General features: G+C 35.2%; 2 protein-coding genes across 2 annotated transcripts; both read left to right on the top strand.

Annotated features, from left to right (window-relative positions):
- Nucleotides 1-441: 441 nt before the first annotated feature.
- pomt2 (protein-O-mannosyltransferase 2) lies at nt 442-8,935 on the top strand. The gene is made up of 21 exons (XM_039668454.2): nt 442-892; nt 969-1,053; nt 1,151-1,255; nt 2,012-2,120; nt 2,205-2,313; nt 2,396-2,555; nt 3,050-3,156; nt 3,250-3,332; nt 3,408-3,517; nt 4,428-4,494; nt 4,578-4,638; nt 4,727-4,805; nt 5,263-5,414; nt 5,981-6,072; nt 6,157-6,233; nt 6,317-6,388; nt 7,268-7,327; nt 7,412-7,517; nt 7,589-7,729; nt 7,937-8,048; nt 8,255-8,935. Exons 1-21 carry the CDS (start codon nt 627-629, stop codon nt 8,358-8,360), a joined length of 2,259 nt encoding a protein of 752 aa, XP_039524388.2. The 5' UTR covers nt 442-626; the 3' UTR covers nt 8,361-8,935.
- Nucleotides 8,936-9,183: 248 nt separating this feature from the next.
- Nucleotides 9,184-20,978, top strand: lin52 (lin-52 DREAM MuvB core complex component). Its single transcript, XM_039668464.2, has 6 exons — nt 9,184-9,313; nt 9,919-9,993; nt 10,173-10,210; nt 10,289-10,355; nt 10,581-10,664; nt 20,595-20,978. The coding sequence occupies exons 1-6, from the start codon at nt 9,295-9,297 to the stop codon at nt 20,648-20,650; spliced, it is 339 nt and encodes a 112-aa protein (XP_039524398.1). The 5' UTR covers nt 9,184-9,294; the 3' UTR covers nt 20,651-20,978.

Genomic DNA, 20,978 nt, shown 5'->3' with positions numbered 1-20,978 from the left:
CAGCATACAGATTTCCAAAAATATGGCCTTGACAACTAAATTAAATTCTTTAGATACAGGGAATTGGTATCCTGAAACAAAATCGGAATAATTAAATAAATTACCTTCACTATCAAATAGCTGGTTTGTTAACATCAATCAATTATTTAACCAATTTTCAAGAAATAAAGATGTCCTCTTATGAAGAATTTTACAGTTGTTCCAAATTTAAAAATTGTGTGGCGAGAAATTATGCTTGGATATAAGTTTAAGCATTCTGGGTAAGAATGACCTCCTAACTGAGACTGTCGACAGCTTCTTTTCCATGCATCATTTTATTAATTTAAATCCATGTATTTTGTCATCATATAAAATCCCACGCTCTGGATTTATTGTGGCTGCATGTGCCTCTCCTGTCCAGCAGGTGACAGTGAAGTGCAGACATTCCCAATACTTCCCCATCCAGAACATCCCACGAAACATCTGAGAGAAGTCTCATTCAGCCAGCAATGTCACCACTACCAAGTTGCAAGATCTTAAATCCTGTAAGGATTTAATTACCATAAACCCATGGGTCTGAAGGCACTGTCTTTATAGTGTTTTACCACACTAATAATGACTTACTGTCTTCATCAAAAAACTTGCTAATGGACGGCAGACCGAAGGAGCTTTACTCACAAAGACAACAACACACATCAGCTGTAAGACATCGACAGACATGTAGGGTAAACGAGGGTGCTGAATGCCGTTCCCAACCTTCTAACGGGACAAATAAAAGGATCCCCAAGCGAGGAGGACACTTCAGTTCTCCCTGCAGAGATGATGATCATGTTTCATGTTATACTTTGGTCTTGGTGCTTGTGTTCTCTGTATGTACTCGCTTTTACAAGATCACTGAGCCTCCACATGTATGGTAAGCATTAGATTTTTAGAATTGTGATAATAACCGTAATATCATAACCAATAAATATTATGGTCCATTATTGCAGTTGGGATGAGACTCATTTCGGGAAAATGGGAAGTTATTACATTAATCGCACCTTCTTCTTTGACGTCCATCCACCCCTTGGAAAGGTATAGATTTCATTGCGTCTAAACCCTGTTGCTCAACTATAATCTCTCTTTCACAGTTTTTTTCAAAATGATGAATTAATCTGCACTCATCACTCAGATGCTGATCGGCCTTGCTGGATACCTGACAGGCTATGATGGCACCTTTCCCTTCATAAAACCTGGGGACAAGTATGAGCACCATAACTACTGGGGAATGAGAGCGGTAAACCTTGAATTGTCTCCCTATCATTTTCACGCAGATTTCTCGGGCAAATGTAAACTTAAGTTATTTATATGTGAAAACATAGTTAGTAAAATATATAAGAATTGATATATGTATATTGTATATATAAATATTTATATATAGTGCTGGTCAACGATTAATCGCATCCAAAATAAAAGTTTGTGTTATTTATATATAATATACATGCATGGGTAAAATAATTTAAATGTATTTATTTTAAATCTAATATATATATATATATATATATATATATATATATATAAATGGTTATAGAAAACTATTACAGTAATGCTTTTTTTAAATGTATTAATTTAAAAAATGTTTAACAATTTAGCAGACTATTACTAAATCCAGATCTAATTCATCTTTTTAATTTTACCATTCAATATCCTATCATTATTTGAGTGCACTCAAATAATAATTTTACACTGTACACACACATATATTATGTAAACAAACTTTTATTTTGGATTTATTTTGAGATTATTAATTGCCAAACACAATATATATATATATATATATATATACACACACACATTAATATATAAAAAAGTACTAGTTAGTAAATATATATACATATATATATATCTATACTATAGTTTTACAATGTTTAACAATTTAGCAGACTATTACTAAATCCAGATCTAATTCATTTTTTAATTTTACCATTCAAAATCCTATCATTGTTTGAGTGTAAGCTCTAATCTTTTTTAATTATTATTCCTTTGTGTGTAGTTCTGTGCAGCTCTTGGTTCCTGCCTTCCTCCTTTTGCCTTTCTTATTGTCCTGGAGCTGTCGCATTCTCCACCAGCAGCGCTAATCGCAGCCTCTCTTCTTATTTTTGGTGAGTGTGGTAGTGATCATCAACACAGAGCTGTATTCAACGACTATAATCTGAATCTAAATCAAATGGTCTATTTTACAACAGACACTGGCTGCATCACCCTGTCTCAGTACATTCTCCTGGATCCCATTCTAATGTTTTTCATCATGGGCTCTGTTCTGTGCATGGTTAGATTCAACACACAGAGACACAGGTAGAGGAGGAATCTCTCTGTAGATTTGTTGTTTGAGTTTGTATACGTAATGGATCAGGAATGCAATTTTTTTTGCCTTCAGGTCTTTCAGCTTCTCCTGGTGGCTCTGGCTGCTTCTGACCGGGGTTTGCCTCTCTGGTTCTCTGGGAGTGAAGTTTGTGGGGCTATTTGTCATCCTCTTGGTGGGAATCAACACAGCATTTGATCTGTGGAGGCTACTTGGGGACCTCAGCTTGTGTCTGGTAGAAATGAGAACCTGTTTACTACTATTTTTTAAAAATATTTTTGAAAGGAGTCTCTTATTCTTAACAAGGCTCCATTTATTTAATCAAAATGATTGTAATGTTCTCAAAATATTATTACAAATAGGAATTTTTTGTTTTAATTCATTTTAAAATGTCATTTATTACTGTGACGCAAATCTGTATTTTCAGCATCATTACTCCAGTCTTCAGTGTCACATGATCCTTCAGAAACCATTCTAATATACTGATTTTCTGAACCAGAATAATTTATTATTATAAATGTTGAAAACAGTTGTGCTGCTTAATATTTCCTTGCTGATATGTTTCCAGGATTCGTTCAAAAGAACAGCATTTATTTAGTCTTTACAAAGGAGTCTTTACTATTGCTTTTGATCAATTTAACGCATTGTATAAAAGTATTAATTTCTTTTTTTTAAATCTCACTTTTTTATGGTAGCGTATACTGAAAATAGTTTCTTGTTTTTCTCCAGGTGGATTTTGGGAAGCACTTACTTGCTCGAGTTTTCGGGTTGATAATGCTCCCGTTGTTCCTGTACACTACAATATTTGCCGTCCACTTCATTGTCTTGAACAGAAGGTCTGTTTGAGCCAATATTGATATTCTGTTCTATTCTAATACTTTCTTTATACAATAAAATGTAATTTTAACAGCCTCCTTTTTCATACACAGTGGTCCTGGGGACGGTTTCTTCAGCTCTGCTTTCCAGTCTCGCTTGATTGGAAACAATCTACACAACGCCTCAATGCCGGAGTGTAAGCACTTCTTAAGCTCAATATTTTACATGTTTACTTCTTGTGTTTCTTTTTTCACTTGGGTCCTCTCCACAGATCTGGCATATGGCTCTGTCATAACAGTGAAGAATTTGCGAATTGCGGGAGGATATCTGCACTCTCACTGGCACCTTTACCCAGAGGGGGTTGGAGCTCATCAGCAGCAGGTCAGCACACCACCCTCTGCGTCTCGTACCAAACCCAAACAGGAAGACAACAGTAATGACATTATCTGGAAGATTTCAATATGAACATCTCATCTGTATCTTATTTTGGTTTATGATTTCTAATTACAGGTTCAGTCAGTTTAAAAAAAGAAAGAAAGAAATTAATTTTGTATATAACATTAGTTGTGCTCAAAAGTGACATAGGCATTAATAATCCAACAAAAGATTTTTATTTCAAATTTTTTGGTCACTTTAGATCAGGGTCTAATTCTCACTATTAACTAACTATGACTTTTGCCTCAATAAACTACTAATTACTGCTTATTAAAAGTTTAGGTATTGGGTCAGGTAGATTAAGGGATAGAATATGGTCATGCAGAATAAGGCCTTAATATGTGATTTGTAAGTACTAATAAACAGCCAGTATCCTAGTAATATGCATGATAATAAGCAACTTTCTATTTATTAAGTAATCCTGAAAATTGTATCATGGTTTTAACAAAAATGTTAAGCGATGATAATTATAAAAAATGTTTCTTGAGCACCAAATCATTATATTATTAGGATTTATGAAGGATCATGTGGCACTAAAGACTGGAGTAATGACTGCTGAAAATTCAGCTTCGCCACCACAGGAAAAAAATATATTTTGAAATGTATTAAAATAGAAAACATTTATTATATTAAAATGGTTGTTTTATATTTCAAAATAATTTTAATTGATTTTTGATCAAATGAATGCAGCCTTTGTGAGCATAAGACATTCTTCAAAACATTTTAGAAATCCTTCCTGACCCAAACATTTTTAACAGTAGTGTACGGTGTATTACGATGTGTATTTTTAGTACTGTATCTGGCCTGTATTTGAATAAATAATTGTATTTTCTATATTTCATCTTCACCTATGTAGGTTACAGCCTATTTGCACAAAGATTATAACAACATGTGGTTGGTCAAGAGACCTGACAACTCTGACGGTGAGTTATTTTACATGTTTGCACTACTTTACTATCCTATATCGATACTGCACAATAGTCAATAGCTCCTGTTCTCTACTAAGATCTCACAGGGTCACCAGAGCTGGTCCGAAATGGTGACATTATTAGACTGGAACACAAAGAGTAAGCATCAAGTTTTTGTTGTTGTTGTTGTTTTTTTATGTAAAAGTGAAAATAATAGTAACAGTGCACCCCTAATTCTTCTCATCAGAACTACAAGGAATCTTCACAGTCATTTCCATGAAGCTCCACTGACCAAAAAACACCTGCAGGTCACAGGATACGGCATTGTGAGTACTATACTATTTTCATGTACTACAAGTTCATTGCTATAGACTGCTGCAGTGATGATGTATTCCGACAACTTTTAGTCTTTATTTAAAAAAAACATTTTCCCTTAAAGTTTGAGATAGAAGATTTTGCAAGAGCATGATTATAAACGCAATGAGGCTGTGAAAGTGGACTAGGATTAAATGAGTTTACCTATTCAGCGTGAACCAGCTCTGTAGTTCCATTTAGAAACCTGTCAGTTGATCAGGTGGTTTCATGTTTTATCAGTGTAACAGATTCAGTTTTAGTTCAAGTTGTAGATTTAAATATTTTAATAATATCTGATCGCCTGCAAAAGGATGATCTCATACTACTAGATAACAGCGAACTACAGTGCAATTTTAAACCTCTTATGAACATTGATCATTTTTATAAGTTGACAGTAGCATCCTCAAACTGAATCTCTTTTCATTTCAGAATGGAAGCGGAGACATGAATGACTTGTGGCAGGTGGAGGTGTGTGGAGGGAGAAAGGGAGATCCGGTGAAGGTGCTGCGTAGTAAAGTGCGCTTTCTCCATCGCTCCACGGGTTGTGTGCTTTGCTCCTCTGGAAAGACCCTACCCAAGTGGTGAGAGTGTTTGTTCAGAGATCAGGAGTGCATTTCCATAAAGCATAATTAACCAACTATGGTTGCAATTTCCGTTGTTACCAACTTAGTTCAACAATTTGGCGTTTTCTGAAACTATAGTTCCAACAAACATTCACAAAAACCATTGCAAACTTGTGTGGTTGGTTCTCGAGCATAGTTTCAAAACAGTGAAGTAGTCATTATTAGGTGCCTTGTTCGTTACAGCAGCATCTCTGAGATCTCGAATAGATTAATAAGCATTAGATTAGATTAGTTAGCAGAATTAGCAGCAAATAGATTAATTATCAGAACTTATTACTCCTCCACATGTCTTAAAGATGGTCCTATTTTATTGAACCAATGTTACTTCTAACCAATGAGGTGTGACCATGTTACTGTGGTTTAGGGAAACAGTCAAGACTACAGTGGGTGATTAGTTTTTCCAATGATGCTTCATATGGTAGTTATTCCATGAGTTACATCATTGTAGTAAACGCACCTCTGGTCAGTAGCGCATAACATATTACAGAAAGACATTTTTTAAACTGCATTTTACTTTTCAATAGGGGATGGGAGCAAGTGGAGGTCACATGTAGCCCATATGTCAAAGAGACCCCCAACTCGCAGTGGAACATTGAAGATCACATCAACCCTAAATGTATGTAAATATAGCTACATTTGAAAAATATGATAATATAAATGTGCCGCTGGATGGGTTTTTCACATCTTTGTGTATCTGCAGTGAACAACATCAGTCTTTTAGTACTCAAACCCACTTTCCTGGAGATCCTCTGGGAGTCTCATATTGTGATGATCAGGGTAAGATTTTCACATGGGAATATTTTATTAATTAATTTTATAGGGTTTAAGTTTAATAAAACTTGTTTTTTGTTTTTGTTTAGGGAAACAGTGGTTTGAAAGCCAAAGACAATGAGGTGAACTCTAAGCCCTGGCACTGGCCCATCAACTATCAGGTAAGTTGTGTAAAATCTGATTAAAGACAGATTAAAGAAAAAGCAGTGTTTTTTAATAGCAGTGTTGTGTTAATGTTATAGTATTTATTCATATTTTGAATTAACTTTTAGTTTGTTTTAATAAATTTGTTATTTCTATTTAGCTTTCAGTTCTTTTATTAAAGTGCCCCAATTGTGTTTTTTCGGACCTTTCATGTAGCGTGTTATACAGTTGTTTAAGGTTTTTAACATTTTTATATTAAGATCAAAGTTCACAATAAAATTAAATGTTTTATTTAATTGGTAGTTATTGTCTCCCAAAAGAAAAAAAAACTTGATTCTGAACTGCCGAAACGAGTCGTCAGTAATTCCAGTAATACCAGCCTATAGTTTTCATTGTTCTGCCCGCGAACAACATCTACATTGACCCTCCTTCAAACACTAGTTGTAGTTGAAGTTTCATTTCTGATAAGTTCGTAAGCGGTAGACCGATAACAGCACACTGAAAAGGACGGGAAGGATCCGTTTAGAGAGACTGAATCTTCAAGCAAACCATTTTCAGACCCTTTGAGAAATGTGGTGATGTCTGATGTGCAATCTATATTATGAGAAAAAAATGTTATTTTGTTGTTTTTTTTAGCATTGGATGCATGTAAACCTATTATAGGAGACCCCCAAAACAAAATTAGGAGCTTTTAATTTAATTAGCTCTTTATGTTTTAGTTTTATTAATTTTAGTTCTTCAATTAATTAATTTATTTTATTTTTTTTAAAACATTTTTTCAGCTTTATTTCTATGAATAAAAAATGATTTTTAATAGTTTTCGTTTTAGTTGCCATAACAGGAATGTTTTGAAAATCCACATCTGTGTACTATCTCATCATTATTCCTCATAATAGGGTTTGAGGTTTTCTGGAGTAAACGAGACAGAGTACCGTGTTTATCTACTCGGGAACCCTGTAAGTGTCTCTGTCTTTTTTATGCCCTCTATTTGCTATGATCTCCTGTCCTGCCATTGCCAAAACATCATATTTCATCCTCAGGTTATCTGGTGGCTGAATCTATTGAGTCTGGCTCTATTTGTTGTCATGCTGACCGTGGCTTCTTTAGCCGTACAGAGAGGAGTGAAGATGGAGGGAATGAGAAAAGGTAAGCAGCATTGCAGATTGTGCAGTACAAGAGCCAATCAGAAGTCTAAAACAGCTGGTGTTTTCTTTCAGTGCACTGTCATGTTCTCATGGAGGGTGGTGGGATGCTGTTTTTGGGCTGGCTGTTACACTACCTCCCGTTCTACATCATGGGTCGCATACTCTACTACCACCATTATTTTCCTGCCATGCTGTTCAGCAGTATGCTCACAGGTACAAAGGCAAACCAGATAGCCAAAGAGCAGAAATCGGCTGATATACTTATCAAAATATTGTCATATAAACTAAAGGTTAATAATTAGCCTTATGTAAATTGTGTAAAACATACTTTGGACTTTAAAATGTTTTGGTCATCATTAATTGGCATATTTGTTGGCACAACATTACAGGTAACATATTTAATGACCTTTTTTATTTAAGGTATTACTCTGGACATCTTCCTTCAGAATTTTCAACTTCTCTTTAGTTCATCCATATCCCATTATCTTCTGAGGGGAGGTCAATCTATACTCTTGTTAGGGTTCATCTATAGGTAAGGCTCATATAGGTTCTATAGGGTGTATATCTACAGTATAGGCTCCACAATGTTTAAATTTAGTTGTTTTGGACTCATAACAGCTTTATGCTTTTTACAAACTCTTTACAAAATTTTTTGTATTATTCAAAATGTATTATGTTTGCTTGGGTCACAAATTTAGGCCATTTCTTCTGAAATCTCTTCTGTCCATCTCCTTTCAGCTTTTACCTCTTTCACTCTCTCTCCTATGGCATGAGGGGGCCGCTGGCACATGACCCTGCCTCCTCCATGGCCGGCCTCAGGTGGATGGAATCCTGGGAATTTTAGACAACATTTCTATTCAATTTTAGACCATTTATCTTGGGCCTTAAAATGTTTTAAATATTTATTTGTTACAAGTTGACTGAATCATTTCATTGTTGAAGGACAGCCTTTACTCTGTTGTTGAAACTTTTGAAAATTGATGAAACTTTTTAAAATTGTATTTTAAAGTTACAGTATTTTACAGTCATGCTTTTTTGATAGTGTTCACCTGCTTTTGCTTCTCTGAAATAAACTGATAGAAGTAATAAAGTGCCTTTCAGATTTCACATTTATAGACTTTGTATAATGTATTCACCCCCTTGATTGTGGTTTTACATTTCATTTGTTACATATTGTGTTTTTCACTATTTAAGAAGAAATGTATGAACAACTGTTGTATTCAAAAACAGACAACCTTTGACATTTTTTTTTTCCAATTAGATTGCCTTACTATAAAATTTCAATTGGATTCATGTTGGGAGCCTGGCTATGTAGTTCTGGAATATAATAATGTTATTTGATAGATTTTTTGCTTTCGTAATTGTCTTCAATGCAGATGAATGACTGACCGAAATGAATACATTAAAAAAATGGCCGTGTATGAGGGTTTTATTTGTTGCATTGGATAGCAAAACCGTGTCTTAATGAAAATATTATATCCACAATGCTTAGTGGAAGAATGGTGTTTGTTTTGGGGGTGTATATTTGGTAAGTTTAATATCTCAAAAGTTGTATGTATTTTCTTAAATCTGTCCTGGTTAACACAGATTGAATCTTGAACTCAGTGAGTTTTATTAAAACCTACTGTTGCTTCTCGGGTAAGTTGAAACTGATGTTTACCAATGATTCACATTTCCCTGTCAATGGTTGCGACAGAGCGCAACACGAGAGGGGGTGGCTACAGAGATCCACTGCCTTCAGTCATTGGTTTCCTCAAATCACGTGTGTTGTTGTCAAGATGGCGTCTCCGAATGGAGGTAAATTTTAATTCTTCTTTTCCATGGTAGCATTAGTTGTTAATGTAGCCATGCAACGGATCAGTTAAAGCTTATAAACCGTTATGCTGTTCAGCATATTATCTTAAAGAATTAACAATTGAGTTTCAAAAGAAGCTTTTACCTCGGAATAGCGTGATAAAATTGTTTAGAGTCAGTCATTAGCAAGCTAACCGACATCAGTTAAATAATTACGAATATAATGGTGCAGCGGTTACGCGAAGAATTTTTTTTTTGTATCTTGCATATATATATTTTTTAAAATGTGTTTTTGTATATATTTGTCAAGCATTGATATTCAATACAGCAAGTTCAGCTTGATCACAACAATGCACAATTGAGTAATCATAACTTAAAATCCCACATTCCCACTCCAATGTGACCTGTCATAACTTTACTTGTATACTAAATTATATCCTTTGTATACTAAATTATATCCTGATTAACACGTGAGGACTGCTGTTCCCAAACATTTTAACTCACTGTATTATTATTTTTTTATTATCTGTTCTATTTTAATGAATGTTAATTATTATTATTTTCTGAACCAGTGTTGTAATAAGGAGTATGATTGTTTTTATATATAGGTGAGGACTTTGAGTCCTCTCTGCTGAGTTATGAAAAACTTGATCGGGCTTCACCTGACCTGTGGCCAGAGCAGCGTGAGTTTGATTGTCTAATGTCATTGAACAGTACTTTATATCATATTCACAGATGTTTTCACATATGACACAAAGTTACATGGTTGAAATACGTTAAGTGCATTAGTTTATTGCAGTAGCTTTTTTATGTATCTGAATGTTGTTTGAAAATCCTATCTTCTCTTTTGATATTTTAACAGTACCGGGTGTCTCAGAATTTGCTGCATCCTTCAAAAATGTGAGTAAAAAAATTGAATTATAATAGATAATTTTCAAACATAAGATATGAATTTAAGACTTTTGTTTGTTTTTCCAGCCTATCACAAATTCTCCGCCCAAATGGATGGCTGAACTGGAGTCAGAAGATATTGAAATGTTGAAAGGTCTGCTGCCTTGTCCATGAATTAAAACAAATTAACATTGAGCCCCTTGATGCATCAGTTAGCATTTTATTGTTATGGTCCCATGTGACCGATGCTTCAGTTAAAGAGCTTAATAATAGTTAGATGAATTGTAATGTGAATTTAAAAAAAACTGTTAATTTTTATTAACTTATTTGTTCTGGCATTGGCAGCCTAGATGTGATTGGTCTTCTTGTTCTGTTTTAGAATTAGGAAGTTTGACCACAGCAAATCTGATGGAGAAGGTGAAGGGACTGCAGAATCTGGCTTATCAGTTGGGCTTGGAGGAGTGTAAGTAATCTTACCTCTGGTTTCACAGACAAGGTCCCAGACCAAAATGTATGTTTGAGCTGTTTTAATGGAAAGCAACTTGTACTGATATATCTTAAAATATTTCACTGCCATTGTTTTTTCTGAAGATGCACACCAGTAAAGTTTTATTCTAAGGCACGTTTATAAAAGCTACTTAAATGCCCTTGTTGAAATGAAGTCTAACCCTGGCCTTAGTTTAAACAGTCACCGCACAGTGCACCGTTTATGTGACTTTATAAAGCATCCACTAGATGGCGTTATTACCAAAGAGGGGGGAAATCATTCACAAATGCAAAAGCATGTCACATATTAAAACATTTTACAAATCTACACTTTAACAACAAATTATTGGTCAGAAAATTATCAGAATGCAATCAAATTCAACTACTTAAAAATCCATTGCTGCCTCAGAATTTTTTTTCTGGCAGAAAATAGGAAGATTCTGTTTTTTGATTCTGAATGGTTCAGCAGAGTTGAATGAAAATTAAATGAGCAATGAAACTTGAGTTGCATGGTGATGCCCCAGAGCGATGTCTTTGAAAATCTGGTCAGAAATATCAATGCATCTCTACCACAGTAGAGCATGGAGGAAGAACTGTCATTGTGTGGGGAGATGTTTTAGCTGCTGGTAATGCTGAGCTACTTCACTGTGAAAAATCATTTAATGTTTTCGAGTACAGGAGAGTGTTGCAAAATGCTTTTCTTCCCACGATTGAAACGTTGTTACCTAAAGAGAAATAATCAGATGTTATTTTTTCAACAAGACAATGTCTCTGCCCAAATTGCAAAGACTACCAAGAAGTGGCTTGAGAACAAGTCCATCAGGCTCATGTTTTAGCCTGGCCAGATTCCAGATTTGAACCCTAAAGTGACAGCTCTATGCTATTGAGCGAAATAATAGTTAGAAAATAGTCCGCTGCTTGAACTCCACAAGTTTTTTGGAACATTAAATTATCATGTTTCAAAGGGCGTCTTGTTATTCACTGGAAGATAGAATATCTGACTGTTGGTACAAAGGCATTCAATCTGAAATATTTCATATTCATTTTTACCCATTCTTAAGTTGAAGCAGTTCAAGAAATGAATACTTTCTGTCAGCTAGGATGCATTGCATTGATCTAGACGAGTGACAGTAAAATCATTTACAATTTTACAAAATATTTCCATTTCAAATAGAACTTACTATTCATCAAAGAATTCTGAAATTTACTACAGTTTCCACAAAAAGCACATTACTGAAATGTTTCTTGAGCTGCAAATCAGCACATTAGAAGGATCATGTGACATTAAAGACTGGAGTAATGACTTCTGAAAATAGAACAAATTACATTAAAAAAACAACAATTTAAATTATTTAATATTCATAGTATTTCACAATATTACTGTTTTTACTGTATTTATTATACATAAGATCATAAGAGCCTTATTTCAAAAACAAATTTTAACAACCCCAAACAGTAGTGTACATTTATAATTGTTTCCTTGTATTACGATTTTCAAAATCTTTTTTTTTTTTTTTTTTTCGAGGTGGAAGAAAAGAAATAATTAGATGAAGAAAAAAAAAATCTAATTCCCAAATTATGTTATCAGGCGTTTGGACCCTTCTGTACACATATGTGTAACAACATGAATATAAGAGAACTAATCTGTAATCCGCTCTGTGCTTATATCAATTCATTATATTGTTCCGCATCAATTCAATATACTCTATAGTTCAAACCATAAAGATATTGTAAATAAGCGTACTCGTATGTAATGCCTCCTACTCTGAGGAGACAGATATGAAATTATGATTATCATTCGGCGCAGAGCTGCATTTAACGCAGCGCCCTTTAATGCGGTGTGGTTTAATTTTCTTCCTTCTCCTAGCTGTCAGGGGAAGCCTTGTAAATCTGAGCTACTTTTTCATCATGTTTCTTTCTCTCTTCTGCGCCTTTAAACGAGCTGACGAGAGGTTGTGTTAGGAGACGGGAGGGTTTGGAGGAGGAGGAAGATTTACTGCACCTTTGGCTTGATGGCCATTAAAGTCGTGATCTAGTTAATGGGGATAATGCAATCAGGCAGTGAAAGCTCACCCCAAAGGCAAGGTTATCAGCCACACATTTGTTTTATATATTTATTTATTTATTTTTTTCAGCTCGGGCACGTGCAGATGCCGAGCCTTTTAGATGCATTAGCCGCATATGTTTGGGGTGGAAAAATATGAATAACGGCAGCATATATTAAGCTTTGGTTAATCACGGAGCTCAAAACGTATAAATAAGTGTATACTAAGTATTTTAATAGCTTGGTGTTGAGTGGATCAGCCCATTTTCTCATCTGTAACTGCTACATAAGTGGTGTGTAAACCTATTGGGGGTGCGACCATAGGCTGATAAGAATATCATTTGCATGTGTATTTATTTGTGTGTGTGAGCGTGACATGTGTCACACCAGTCTCCTTGGGGACGTACCCCTCCTCTCCTAGCTGAGTGACGCTGATCAGGGTCATTGTGGGAGGACCTGACGTGTGCCTACCCCTCCAGCCCCCCACCAGTACCCATCTGCTCCAGGCCGTGATGAATGCTGCTGTCGGGGGGCTGCTGAGCATGGTCATCAGGCCTATCCGCTCCCACAGGACCAGTCACTACACTGATAAGTACTGTTATTGAAGGTAATTGAATGGAGAGTGCCCCTCTGGGACAGCCAGGCCTCAGGCGATGCTGATGATATCTCTGATTCCACTGCGGCGGCTTGCACAGATGATGTAACACACTTGTTTCTACTTGAGTAATTGTGGGGTTGTTGTTTTTTTTAATGGGGTGGTAAATGATTTGGAAATATTTTGTTGGTATAACAAGATTACAGCTGCATTTCTGTGTGTTTTGAACCAAAATAAGCAGCAGGAAAGTAAGGAATGCATAAAATTGGTTAATAATGCTCACTAAGGGTTTTTTTTTAAAACTCCCTAACCCGAGGATTAAACATTAATAATACCTCAGATCGTGCAGCTTGTTGAGGAGAGGTGGGTTATTACTTTTATAAGTGATCTGATTTAGGACTCTGGCAACCATACTAGTATCATGGCGGCATGTTTTGTACAGTCAAGTGGCAGACATATTTTCTCCAGAAAATGTAGTAATTAGTTAGTTTAATATTTCCCCAGACAGATATCATGATTTATTACAGATGCTACGGTAGGAGCATAATGGCTCAATGACAAAGAAGAGTGTCTACAATAAAGAAAAGACCATTTTCAAAAATCAAGTTTAAAGACACGTGCCAAGCTTATAAAAATGTATTGTTTGAATTCATGTTAGTTTCATAGGAGATTTTATGTGGTGTAACAATCAAGTAAAATTCCATTTTTGTAAAAATATATATTACCACCTTGAATACATGTAACAGTGTTTTAAATATCTCTCCATCCATTACAAACATACAGTAGTTGTCAAATGTGAAATCCAGAGGGGATATTTGTTTTTGATGACCTACAAATTATATATATATATTTATTTATTTATTTTTAAACATTTTAAATATGAGGGGGGAAAAACTAAAACAACTAAAAACTAAACACTAATCTTGGTTAAGATATTATCTGACAAAATTATTTTGAAAAAACAAAAGCAAACTACAGTAAACAGGAAAGCTCATAGGAAAAAGCATATTTGCATATTCAATTTGGCATATTTCATTGCGTTCTCAAATAAAGCAATTGTTTAAATTAATAATATTTTAACAAATGGCAGAAATGTCAATTTTCCTGTAGGCTGGGTATATCTTTTGACAAGTGTGTGTGTGTATAAAAACAAATATCATGAAATATTAATTACAAATGTTTTTGAGTCACCACACCACATGACATTTTACATCCTGATCTATCCTTGCCTTGTAACAAACAGGTCAAATTATCTGATATTTTAGAGACTTATTGACCTTGACATGCACTTATGCGTCAACAAGCTCTGATATCATTTCCTTTTTTTTCCCTGTATGTTGCTTGCAACACATTATGATTTGGTGGACAAAACTTTTTAAAATATTAATTCGCAGTAAATACATTTTGAATTATTTTTCATTTCAATTTCGTTTTTAATGAGGCAATTTCCTTCATTAATATCAAGATAGAATGACATTTTGACCTCTTTACCTCCCAAAAAAATTAATTCTAATACAGAAATTTAAAATACGCTCAGAAGAGGTATGTTCAAGTGAATTGTGTGCATGAATACATTTTTGATGTCTTTTTGAACAAATTAATCGATCCTTACTCAAAAACTGGTTGTGATGTTGTTTGACCCATATGTGGTGCTCCATATTGCTCCAGATGCATATGATAAATATTAAAGATTCAGTAAGGAACAAAACTCTGGCTTGCAACATTCAAGATCCTCCTGCTGTTCAATCTGTTCTTGCACCCAGTATGAAGGTCAGACCCGTCCAGTGCTAATGGCCCCAATGTTCACTGCCTCCTCCCCTAGATCAATCTCTTCTCTATTAAGCGGAGTGTGTCGCTGAATATGATTGCAGTGATGCTACCCTACCCTAGTAATGTGCTTCCATCAATCCATCAGAGACACTCGACCGCAGGGGCAAGCAGTTATGAAGTGCTGCTAGATGACAGGCTGAGCTGGGGGAAAGCTCTCCTCGACTTTACTCTCCTCTGTCTTCCTGTCCTCTCATCTTCCCCTCCCCTCAGTCCTTCCTGGATCTTTATGGCTGATATAGTGGCAGAATAAAGCAGGGAATGTTTGCGGTGTCGTTCAAAATATAATCCTTAACTTCACACTGCAAAAGTTTAAGTAAAAAAGTGTTTTTGAAAAAAATATATATATTTGCTTGAGAAGCAACATGCAAGAACATATGGGCTAAGAAAAATTCACTTTTTCTTTTTTCTATTTTTCTTACACCATTGGCAGATTTTTTTTCTTGTTTTAAGTATAAACTCACTTATTTCAGAAAACACTTAATACCTTAAATAAAGGGTGAGTTCACACAAAAATGAAAATTCTGTAACCATTTACTCTCATGTCGTTCCAAACCCGTAACACTTTCGTTCATCTTGAAAACACAAATTACGATATTTCAATAAAGCCAGAGAGATTTATGTCCCTCCATTGACAGTCCACGCAACTACTACTTTGATGCGTTAAAAAGTTCATCACAAAATCGGAAAACTAATCCATTTGAATTGAGCAGATTTTTGGACATGATTGCTTTATATGATGAACAGATTGAACATATAAACATTCATCAGCTCACACACCAGGGGGAAAGCTCAAGGAAGCTCAAGCATGTTCGCTTGACGTGCAAGAACCAATGAGGTTCATTTTCACGTGTTACACGTGTTAAGTTCGTTGATTTTTATATGTGAATAACTTAAAGGGATAGTTCACTTTAAAATTTAATTTTTGATATGTTTTCGCTTACCTCAAGGGCATCCAAGATGTAGGTGTCTTTGTTTCCGCTGTAGTTTCAATGTTGATATATTTAGGTAAAACCGTTTGTGTCTATCAGTCATATAATGGAGGTCTATGGGGTCCACCTCAAAGAGCATGCACAGAGAAGTCCAAATTAAACATGATTCATGGATTCGTGAATGTAAGTACACATCGATGGCCTAAGACACGAAACGAGCAGTTTGTGTGAGAAAACTAACAGTATTTATATCGTTTTTACCTCTTGTAACCACAGCCATGTCCAAGTGATCTGAGGGCGCAAGCGCTTTGTGGCTGTGGTTACAAGAGGTAAAAACTATATAAATACTGTTCGTTTTCTCACACAAACCGCTCGTTTCGTATCTTTGGCCATCAATGTGTATTTACATTTACGAGTCATTAAATCATGTTTAATTTTGACTTCTCTGTGCATGCTCTTTGAGGTGGACCCCATAGACCTCCATTATATGACTGGCGGACACGAATGGTTTGATCTAAAATTATCAAAATTGAAACTACTGCTGAAACAAAGACACCTATACATCTTGGATGCCCTTGAGGTAAGCTAAAACATATCAAAAATTAATTTCAAAGTGAACTATCCCTTTAAATTCAATCTGTTCATCATATAAAGCAACCAAGTCTCTACAAAAATTTGGACTAAACCATTTGATTCATATGGATTAGTTTTACGACTCTCTGACAATTTTGAAGCGGCAAAGTCAATGGAGGGATAAAAATCTCTCAGATTTCCTTAAAAATATCTTCATTTATGTTTAGAACATGAATGGCAGTCTTAGGGATTTAAAACAACATGAGGGTGAGTAATTGATGACCATTTAAATTTTTGGGGTGAAGTAATGCTTCAAGTAATGTTGCTTCTCAAGTAAATTTAAATGTTTAAGAGTAAGAAAATTTTTTTTTGCAGTGCATTAATTAATTCACTTTGACCCTGACATGCAATGACATCATTCAGACTCTTCGACTGCACAGATACACCCGAACGTGGCTTAGAATTTAGACCAGCAAAGAGGGAAAGTGGAGGGAATTCATCTATATCGCTCTCTCTTCTCTGTCCTAGCCACCACCTCTGTCAACAGATCGGAAATGACACCTTATTTCCATAAATACATTAGGAATTCATTGGATTTTCTTTCCCAGCTAATCATAGCGCCTGTGTGAAACCTTTTAGGGTTTTTAATGAATGAATTTTGACTGATTGCCTATTAATAAGGACACCTCTTGAACAGGGATAGGCTGTGGCAGGGCTGGCACTGTGCGTGCGTGTGTGTGTGTAATGATTCGTGGTGTCAAGCGGCTGGAGGGAGGGGTGAGAAGAGGAGAGCTCTCGGCTGGGACATTAAGAGGAAGCAGTGCCTCCCTTGGGAAATCACTCACCATGTCTGCATCTTAAATATCTCTGTGAAGTATCAATAAGTAGGTAATTGAATTTTGAACACAAACATGAGCATCAGGTGTATGTGTTCCAACGCGGGACGAGAGGGTGGGTCTGTGTGCGGGCGCGTGTCTGTCCTCCCCCGTCCCATGAGGCTCAGGCAGCGAGAATAGATGTTAAATCTATTAAATAAAGATTACTCCCCTTAATAGCCAAGTGGCGGTTTCAGATGTGCAACAGGGGCACGATTAGTGTGTTTGACTTCTAATGAAAGTGAATTGGGGCAGTCAGGTTTTGGAGAAAATTCAGTTTAAGGTCCAGGAATTCATTTTCTCCTCCAGTCTTGTCTCCAGATGTGCTTTATTGGCCTCTAAAAGATTCCCAAGGAAAAACAGCATCCATGACTGTTTAACTGGATTCATTTTGAAAGAAAAGTTTTATGGTAAAATATAATGTTTCATTCAACATTTCATTTAATGCGTCGTATGCAGACCAATGCATATATTATTTTATATATATAAATGCAATAATCAATTGTAAATATATATATATATATATATATATATATATATATATATATATATATTAATAGTTTCAATATAATGCCAATATGTATAATTTAATTTTTGCAGATATCTATATATTTATCATAATATATTTTAAAATAACCAAACATCACATAACCGTTTGTATCACTTTGATTTTGCTCATATATTGGCTTATTTGTATTACCATTATTTTGCCTATTAACTAATCACGAAGCATATTTGCTTCATTCAAATATGAAAAAGTGTACATATACCATCAAGAAGATAATATGGCCTTTGGAATCTATAATATGCCATTTAGTATGGATGTCACCGGCAACAGGCTGCTGATTAACTAAGTACAGAATTAGTAATTGACCTTTCTAATCAACTAAACAAATCTCTAACTCCTGCTAATCAGTATTGATCTGCCCCGTCCAGTGACAGGACCATCTTTGTGTGTGTGAAAATGCACATACTTGTCTCTGTGTGTGTGTGTGTTTGAGCAAGGCGTGCTGGCAGGACCCTCTACACTCCCCTTTTTAATCTAACTCACTCAATGCAAATCATTTCTCTTCTGCTCTGACGGGAATTGAGGATAAATGGAAATCTAATTAATGAGTGGATCAGAGGGGTGCACTCTGGTGAAGGGGTCTCATGGGAGAATGCTTGGCCAGACAGACTCCTGTATTGTTTTGGACTGAACATGTGAGGGAGATTGGGAGAGGGGTAGTAAGAGTTAGAGTAGGGTTGTTAGTTCAGCTATGACAAAGCTCTTTCCCCCTGTTTGTGGACCCCTCCAGAAAGCAACGGCCCATTTAACAAAACGTTTGATGCCCTATCATTGACATTAAACCTGGGATTAAGACACACTTTACTTATGGAAAGTACTTGAGGCACTAATCTCTCACATTGACATTGCAGTGGGATTTTTAATGATTGTAATATCTTATGCTCATCATTAAGTTTTTCACAAAAAAATCCATTGTTTTAATATACTGAAGATTAAGTTGACTTTCAGGTTTTACTCATAGCTCTCTCAGGGATGTAATGGGAGTCAAATGTTTACTGTTTGAACCTATGCCTAGGAAAATAGAAACAATCAAACTGATCTTTATTCCTGCAATTTTTAACTTTTAAAATACAATTTTGTTTGTCTAGTTAGTTCATTCAACTCTTGGAAACTCTTGGTTATAACACACACCATGTTTCATTCAAAGTGTGTGTGAGTGTGATGAATAAAAAGTTAATTAAAATGATATTAAAATAGATGTCTAATATTCAAAAATTACTTTTAGGTACATTAGTATATGTAAAATATATTTTCCATTGTGGGGGTAGTAAATTGTTAGGGCCAGTAGTTTTTTTTAAGAAGAAATCGATAATATAATGCTGTCCTTTGAACTTTCCATTCATCAAAGAATCCTGAAAAAAAAGTATCACGTTTATAACATTGATAATAATAATGATAATAATATATGTTTCTTAAGTGCCAAATCAGCATATTATAGTGATTTCTGAAGGATCATGTGACACTGAAAACTGGAGTAATGATGCTGAAAATACAGCTTTCCTTTACAGGAATAAAAAGTATTATTTATTTTATTTTTATTTTTTTGTCAAATAAGACTAATAAAAAAACAATTCTTTTAAAGACATTAACAAATCTTGCCGAGCCCAAACTTTTTCTTTTTTTTTTTGTAAAACTATTGTTACGTTTTATCACCTTATTTAAATCTCCATTGTTTGTGGGATTTTATTTTATTTTTATTTTTTAATAAAATGTTTGATGAGATTGTATGAAGTTCTAAATCTAAATCCAGGTTGCATCATGTTTAATCCATTGATGGAAAGCTAAAGGTGACACTTGCTCCTGTCATTAACACACCACACAGGGCAGCTCATCTAAATTACAATTCCATCACATTATTTCATTAGCTGCCGTCCAACACCGCCACTTACCCTGTCCCTCACTCCAATCATTTTCCTGCCTGAAAAACACAACCAACAGCTCATCAGTGCCCGTGTCAACCTGACCACAGGAGGGGTCATGGCTGTTACACCTCCATTTCTAAAAGATAAGGAGAGTGTGCTGTAGATTATGTTGATGGAGCTTTGAGATTGAAGAAGAAATAATGGGTCCATTAGAAACACTTTATTTTAGTACATTATATTTTCTTCCATAATTACTCAGGATCTAGCTTTCTCTGATTAAAATATACCATGTTAAGTTACTTAACGTGCATCTGATAAGGTTTGGAGACTAAGTCAAGTCACATTTATTTCTATAGCACTTTTTACAATACAGATTGTTTCAAAGCAGCTTTACAGAGATAACAGGAAGATAGTGCAAAAAAGTTGGTTTACAGAAGAAAAAATGTTCAGTGATGTTTCATTTTTGTTTAAAAAAAGTTATTGATTTAGTTGAAGATCGGAGTCACGCCAGTATGGTGTTGATGGATGTTGTGTCGATGAGGCCTTCACAATCTCTGCTGCACTTCAGGGATGCGTTGTGCTCGTGTCTATAACAGTGCAATAACCTGTTGACTTTATTGTCCTTTTCCAGCCCGAGAAATGACGAGAGGGAAATTCCTGAACATCTTGGAGAGACCCAAAAAGTGAAGACCCAGATGGTGACCGCTGACCTGTCGGGACAGCTACCACCTGATTGTGATCTTGTGAGGCAGAAAACAGTAGCATGACACGTTAGCTTTTAAATGCTTTCTATACGATTTGACTGATATGGGGTCAAAACATCACAACAGCAATGCATCAATATATTTTGTATATATGTTCTCTTTAAATGACAGGTGCTGAGTAGAATGGGTAGGATAGTGGTGTGCTATTCAATAAATGTTCATAAATGTATTTATTTTTCACTCTGCCGTGTTTAATACAGTGTAATACAACTTTAATCGTTTTATTAAAAATTCACTTTTGTTTAAATGAA

The sequence above is a fragment of the Pimephales promelas genome, chromosome 15 (assembly GCF_988280905.1).
Source record: "Pimephales promelas chromosome 15, fPimPro1.hap1.1, whole genome shotgun sequence".
Taxonomy (NCBI): Eukaryota; Metazoa; Chordata; class Actinopteri; order Cypriniformes; family Leuciscidae; genus Pimephales; species Pimephales promelas.
The sequence above is the reverse complement of the archived record's forward strand: the minus strand, read 5'-3'. Positions and strand labels throughout refer to the sequence as shown.

Excerpts from the sequence above, each read along its gene's own strand:
- lin52 (XM_039668464.2), top strand. Across the intron at positions 9,994-10,172 it reads TGACCTGTGGCCAGAGCAGC|TACCGGGTGTCTCAGAATTT; the intron begins GTGAGTTTGATT and ends ATATTTTAACAG. Across the intron at positions 10,665-20,594 it reads TCAGTTGGGCTTGGAGGAGT|CCCGAGAAATGACGAGAGGG; the intron begins GTAAGTAATCTT and ends GTCCTTTTCCAG.
- pomt2 (XM_039668454.2), top strand. The coding sequence starts at position 627 with ATGGACGGCAGACCGAAGGAGCTTTACTCACAAAGACAACAACACACA. Across the intron at positions 4,495-4,577 it reads GAGACCTGACAACTCTGACG|ATCTCACAGGGTCACCAGAG; the intron begins GTGAGTTATTTT and ends TTCTCTACTAAG. Across the intron at positions 6,389-7,267 it reads ACTGGCCCATCAACTATCAG|GGTTTGAGGTTTTCTGGAGT; the intron begins GTAAGTTGTGTA and ends TCCTCATAATAG.